The following is a 6,866-nucleotide window of genomic DNA, read 5'->3' as shown; positions in this document are numbered from 1 at the left end:
ACAGTGTTTGGTGCCGCACAAGCAACCTCTGTGCAGTCAATAATGACCTGACAGTCTGCAAAATGCGGCTTAAAGCTTTCTGGCATCATCATCTGATTAGTCGATCGTGAGGGCCAATATATAAGGGGCCTCAACTTTTCGTGCAAAACATTCAGTACGGAAAAGAAATACCTAGAACAGGTGGTCCTGTGAACACCAAATAATACTGCCAGAGAACAGTATGATAGATTTAGTTTTAGCTTCATTAAAAACAGGAGAAGTTTGTGTGGAGCACTAACTATCTCCTCAGATCTGCGTGCTTTAAAAGATTCAATAACTATTCCTCATAGCTTTTCAAAGACTGGGACTGAAATGCCTCCAATCGATTTGAGTATGTCTGCAGCCTTGTCTTCGCTACAAGCTGCAAGTGTCTCATAGCCTTGAAAATTTGGAGTGTTCGAGTTCGACACCACTACATTCATCGGGTCACATGCAGTGTCTTTCAGCTCTGTTGTTGTGCCCCAGGAAGCATCCTTGGTGCTCTTCTTCATAGGAAGGACGGCCTAATGGAAATTCAATTCATTTGTTAATTTTCACAATTCTTCAAAAACAAGAAAAATAAATTGTGTGCCTCTAGCATGCAGAATCAAGAGACATACGGTAGATATGTCCATGAAATTAGGAAATTGAAACAGAAGGAATACAAACAGAAAAAAAGAATATAAATTCGGGTCAAGAAAATGGTGAGTAAGATATCAAAACCATGGGATATGGCCGCCCTTAAATTTTAATTTCTGTGCATGTGGCAACTTGTTTTTGCCTGAAATTAAATCTCTTCAATCCACACCTTTCGCGCACAGAAATAGAATCATGCAGTGTGCAACAATGATAAACAACCAGTCACTTACTTGCGTCTCAGCATTGCAGTCTTGCATGCAGCAAAAGAACAGGCTTGGCATGTCAAGTTCTGCTTTCCATGCACAAGGGTCTGTTTGCAATCCGACCTGTACAATGTATAAAATGTGGAACCCTTGTTATTTTAAAACCTCTGTAATGAGCCATTTAAATGCAAGTCAACCAAATCACAGCAACGCAGTTCCTTATGCCATCGTGTGGCACACCAGCCATGGTGCAGTGTGACAGCAGCAAAAATAAGAATCAAATGATTTTATGTTCATCACATAATGTGAATAAACATGGAGTCAAGTAATCAGCACAGAAGACTACAGGCCTGCTATACTTGTCGTCACTTTGATCAGTTCTTGGCAAGACTTATTACTTATTGCTTGAACGCCAGCTGTCAATTTCTCATATTTAGCATTCAGTGACGCAGCATCAAAATTGTCATTTGTTTCATGCATAAAGTTTTCTGATGCAGCAAGAAATTACTGCTACAAAGGTGCATCAGTAAAGCAGCCCGGCAGTGAAACCGGTTAAAAAATTAGTCTCTCAGGTGCATGAGTAAGTGACAGCTGTGGTGTAGCAGTAATAATGGCTTTTCTCACTTATGACAAAGGGCAATTCATATACAGACTCTTGCCGTTTCTTGACATTTAAAGATAAACATCCATTTGCAGCTATGAAAGAAATTCTATTTACACTTCTCTTTTCCACCTCCATACTGCAGTCATCCATGGCATCCTCAAGTGGTGGGCTATCCGAAGGAATGCTGACCTCCTTTTGCTCACGTGCACGCAACCTGCAACCATAACAAAACATAAAGTCCACTCTTATATAGTAATGGCCTTTCCCCAAGGAACAGCAGTTCTGATATATATAGCTATGCACAGTACATGGGACACTCTTCTGTATGCACAAATTGTGCCTTTCTTACCTTGTGCCTCTGCCTGCATGATAAAATAGACCTCTGAGCTGAACACAGACCACAAAGTGCAATTAAGTTCCTATTCCCTCATCACATTGCCAAGAAATTTCTTTGATAGTAACGTAAAGCAGAGGATGAAATGAATATAAAATAATTTACAACCTTGGCGGATACTGCCTCCTAGACAGGGATTGTATGTATAGGTTCTTTGAGATCCAGCAGTTATTTTTAACCACCTATGTTCTTTAACACAATTTCGTGGAATGTGCCAGAAAGTCTGAATAATCTTGTCATTAAAATACTTGTTTTAAATTAAGCAACAAGCAATTGTAAGCTACCAGTGCCATCAAATGACAGTGGTGGTTTAGTTAGTCTCATTTTCATACACTTACTCCTGCATACCACGCTTTTGTAGAAATACCAGAAACAAGCACATTTATGACGCTGCAGCTCTACCCGAGTTGTCTCCCATAAGGGAGCAGAAAATATCTATTGTTAAGTTTATTTTTACCTTTGATACCTCTTTGAACTTCCAGGCTTTGGGCATCTGTACACACTTGGGAATATGCTGGGAATGTATGCAGGACTTCTCGGATCATTTGACCTCTCGCCGTGTAGAAAATGTTTGCTGCAGATCCTGGTGTTTTTCGTAGGCTCCCATGGGCTGCCATCCTCTCTACAAGATCCATTAGATAACAGAAAGGTGCATGAACTAAGCAATTAGTTGAAAGGGCACATGACACAATATTAACAGAGTGAAATCAAATGCAAAGCCAGGCAATAAATATTACTGGTAAATCACATGTTAAATTGAATTTTTTTTTTCAAAGTAGAGATGGTTTATCGAGTTTAACATCACAAAAAACTCAGGCTGTGAGCGACTCCGCAGTGAAACACTCTGGATAATTTCAACCATTTGGGGTTCTTTAACGTGCACTAACATCGCATAGAAAACGGGCACCTAAGCATTTCTTTCGCGGCCAGGATCGAACCCAGGTCTTCCGAGTCAGCAGCCGAGCATCTAAACCATAGAGCCACCGCGGCGGCTTTCAGAGGCGAAACAAAACCGCAATAAAGCAGCATGAAAACATATTAATTCATTTCATGCAAACCACGCATGCTAGAACTACTACAAGGGTTAATAAAAAACGAAGGTCTCACAGAGTTTACAACTTCTTTCATTGTGACCACAACGCGTAACATAGCCGGGGTAGAGAGATTACGCATTCACCGCAGAACAAATGTTTCGAAGTTCAGGCGGTTACTGTTACCGCGAAGTCATGCTAAAAGCATTCAACACAAATGTTGTACGCCCTATCTAAAGCTTTTAATGCCCACAGGTGTCACGTTGATGCTTAATTCTTGAAAGGCACCGCGACCTTGTTTTTAACATGGAGCATTTTGTTCAAACCATCTAAGCGCAATGAGCACATCACAGCTTCGCTAGCGATTTTAACTGTTGACGAGGCGAAGTTTAAACGGGGAAGCGTTCGCTAAAGGTCAAGCGCTTCAAGCAAGAGAAAAAAGAAAAGAAAAACGATCGAACGCTGAAGCAAACATAGCGCGGTTTCTCACCTTCTGCGTCGTACAGACGCGATCCATCGCCGCCGTCGCTCTTGCTCGTGAGGCAGGACCGGAAACTTATAGAAGTGCGTTCCTGGCGAGTTTTTGTAGGTATTCGAGCAGCCAACTACGCAGCAGTTGTTTCTCGACATCGCTGAAGGCTGACAGCAGCGTTAATTACAATCAAGAACACCCGCACGACCGCACGCGCGTGGACATGCATAGACGCTGGCGGGAACAGCGCCCGACCGAGCCCGCCTACACTTCGCGGTGTTGGCGACAGGCGGCGCCACCGCCGTTTTGCTCACGGCGTATAATGGACCTCCTGCATTATTTATTTATTTATTTATTTATTTATTTATTTATTTACAGGATACTGCCGGCCTCAGTTTGAGGCCTTAGGCAGGAGTGGGCATATCAAAAATACATCAAGAAAACGAACATAGAGAAAAACATCGCAAGAATTTAAGTGAGAAGAAGAGACGAAATCCAGCAATAATAATAGTAACGAAATGTAAAGCGCGACAAAAACAACAAGGCGCGTACACAGCAGCATGACACTACCACGCATGCTCAGTCACTTGAGCAAGAAACGAAATGTACAAACAATGAAAACAATCATGCATATGAAGCACTCAAGGCATTGCGCACAACGACACGATGGTAATTCTATTTTGCTTCAATACTGTTAAGCATGCCGCAGAATGACTGGACCGTCGGGCATTCCACTGTACTCGAGGTGAGCGCATTCCACTCACGTACTGTCCGTGGAAAAAACGAGTTTTTAAACACGTTAGTCCTGCAAGAAAATTCTTTATTTTTTTCGAATGATTAGATCGTGTTGGGCGCTTAGAAACTAAATTAATGTACACATCCTTATCTATTCCCAGCATATCATGATATAGTAGGTACATATATTTCAGTCTGTCCCTATACCGTCTCAATTTTAATGGCTCTAAGTTTGCGTTGTTTAGAAGAACCGTCGGAGATACTTGCCAGCTATAACAGTTGAATATAAATCTAACCGATTTTCTTTGAATGCTTTCTAACTGTGTTATGTTTTTCTGGGTATACGGGTCCCATACTACTGAGGCGTACTCAAGAATTGGTCTAATGTACGTTTTGTACGCTAAAAGACGGATTTCTTGTGTTGATTGTCGAAGCGACCTCCTCAAGTAACCAAGCTTGCGCATTGCTTTTTTTTAAATATATGACATATGCTCGTTCCATCTGAGGTCAGATGTAATTACGAGACCCAAGTATTTGTAGCTGCTGACCGTAGAGAGAATATTACCGCCAGTGCTGTAAGAAAATTTTAAAGGGTTTCGTTTTCGCGTGATTGACATAGCGACCGTTTTCTTTGCATTCATAGTCATTTGCCATGTGGCGCACCATGCTTCTACGCTGGCCAATGATGAATTCAAACAAACCTGGTCACTGCAGTTATTGATTTCTTGATATAGTATGCAGTCATCTGCAAATAACCTTATTTTCACGTTCACTACTTGTATTATGTCATTGACGAAGATAAGAAAGAAAAGGGGCCCAAGGACGGATCCCTGTGGAATGCCCGACTGTACCGGTGCTGAGTCAGAGCGCACACCATCAATAAACACACTCTGTCGCCGTGATGACAAATATGCAGAAATCCATGCAAGCAGCAGATCATTTTTAAGTATTGGCTGTAGTTTTAAAAGTAGTTTAGAATGAGACACGCAGTCAAATGCCTTTTCGAAATCTATGAATATCATATCAATTTGACCCTGCTTGTCTAAAATTGCTGCGAATTCGTGAATGGTTTCGAGAAGCTGCGTTGTTGTAGATAATCCCTTTCGAAACCCATGCTGCCTGGAATCAATTATGTTGTTGTCATTCAGAAAGACCGAAATATGTTTGAATATAATATGTTCAAGTGTTTTGGCGCATGTGGGCAGCAATGAAATTGGTCTGTACGAAGTGATAAGCGACCGGTTATCTGTTTTGGGTATTGGGGTAACCTTTGCGTACTTGCAGTCATTTGGAAGTGCTGCATACGATAAAGACTTATTAAACAGAATACACAAATACTTCGAGCACCACTCGGCGTATCTCATAAGAAATGCAGTAGGTATGCCGTCCATTCAAGGCGATTTCTTGATATTTAGATTTAACAAGAGGGATAAAATGCCTTCTTCAGTCACTGAGATATTATCAATGGGTGGGCACTCAATTGAAGGATTAAAGGTTGGCTTTCGACCGTCATCATTCGTAAACACCGAACAAAAGAACTGATTGAAAGTCTTTGCAATCAAACATTTATCTGTTACGGTTTCTCCGTCTATGCAGAAACTGGATAGGGGCTGTTTTTTCGAAGAAAAGTGTCGCCAAAACTTTGCAGGGGAGGAAAGCAGATAATTCTTCAAAGATACACTTTGGTAGTATTCCTTTGCATTTTTAATGGCCATTTTTAGTTGGAGGCGTATGTTAGAAAGTTTAATGGTGTTAATCTCTGTTGGACGCTGACGGTGTTGTTTTCTTATTCGTTTAGCTTTCCGCCCTATCCGTACTATTTTCTTCGTCATTCATGGACGTTTGCGCTGCGGTATACTTAGTTTCGTGGGAACAAAGTTCTTAACGCATTTCAGGACTAGGTTCTTAAAGAAAGACCATAGCTCGTTCACGCAGCATGTGCTTGATTCAGAAAGCGAGATAAAATCCGACAGCGACCTATCCATGGCGTCTAAAATATCGACGTCTTCAGCGCGCGAAAAGTTTGGAACGAAACTTTTTTTTCTTTCAATGTCAGTGGTACGGCGAAGTTGAACTGTTAAAGATATCATTTTGTGGTCAGATATTCCATCAAAACTATGTACTTCGGGATTACGGTTGAGCACTGCATTGCTTACAAGAAATAGGTCTAAAATTGAAGCTGTCTCGTTTTGAATTCTGGTGGGCACTTTTACCAACTGAGCCGTCATGAAATATTACGAGGTAAGGGGTTCGGGAAAATCGCTACTCCAGTTTATTGACGGCATATTGAAGTCGCCACCCAAGAGGACATTGCAAGAATAGCTTTGAATGGAACAAAGAAATTCGTTTAGCTCGGAAAAAAAGTTTTCTTGTGTAGGTGGACGATAAAAACCACCCACAATTAAATTGTGCTCATCGAACTGTACTTTAATGATGACGCACTCGATTGCAGGTATATCAGGTAACTTTGAGACAAGTAATGATTGTTGGTAAATAATTGCAACCCCTCCGCCTCGCGAATTTCTATCTTTCCGGTGAATTCCGTAACCTGGTGGTGTTATTTGGTCGTCGGAGATATCAGAGTGAAGCCAAGTTTCTGTAACTATAAGAATATGCGGTTGGTGCGTCATAATAATACTTTCAATGTCATCTGATTTATTAATGATGCTGCGTGCGTTAACGTTGAGGCAACGGAGTGGCTTTTTGACATGGGTTTCGGTTCACTGGGGCGGTGACGGTGGGTTATGTGCATCTACTGTTGGTCTGCTTG

General features: G+C 41.5%; 1 protein-coding gene across 1 annotated transcript; it reads right to left on the bottom strand.

Moving 5' to 3' along the window:
* Window positions 1–323: 323 nt before the first annotated feature.
* Window positions 324–3,633, bottom strand: LOC144102780 (uncharacterized). Its single transcript, XM_077635944.1, has 5 exons — window positions 3,380–3,633; window positions 2,316–2,480; window positions 1,579–1,678; window positions 888–983; window positions 324–542 (listed from the first exon to the last, which is right to left on the bottom strand). Exons 1-5 carry the CDS (start codon window positions 3,517–3,519, stop codon window positions 324–326), a joined length of 720 nt encoding a protein of 239 aa, XP_077492070.1. The 5' UTR covers window positions 3,520–3,633.
* Window positions 3,634–6,866: the final 3,233 nt, after the last annotated feature.

This window comes from Amblyomma americanum, chromosome 8 (assembly GCF_052857255.1).
Source record: "Amblyomma americanum isolate KBUSLIRL-KWMA chromosome 8, ASM5285725v1, whole genome shotgun sequence".
Lineage (NCBI taxonomy): Eukaryota > Metazoa > Arthropoda > Arachnida > Ixodida > Ixodidae > Amblyomma > Amblyomma americanum.
Note: the sequence above shows the minus strand (reverse complement) of the source record. Positions and strands in the feature narration are given on the sequence as shown.

Bases quoted from the DNA above. Each gene is read 5' to 3' on its own strand.
- LOC144102780 (XM_077635944.1), bottom strand. From the start codon at position 3,519: ATGTCGAGAAACAACTGCTGCGTAGTTGGCTGCTCGAATACCTACAAA. The intron at 2,481-3,379 runs GTGAGAAACCGC...TGGATCTTGTAG, and splicing joins GCGTCTGTACGACGCAGAAG to AGAGGATGGCAGCCCATGGG. The intron at 1,679-2,315 runs GTAAAAATAAAC...TTATGGTTGCAG, and splicing joins AGTTCAAAGAGGTATCAAAG to GTTGCGTGCACGTGAGCAAA.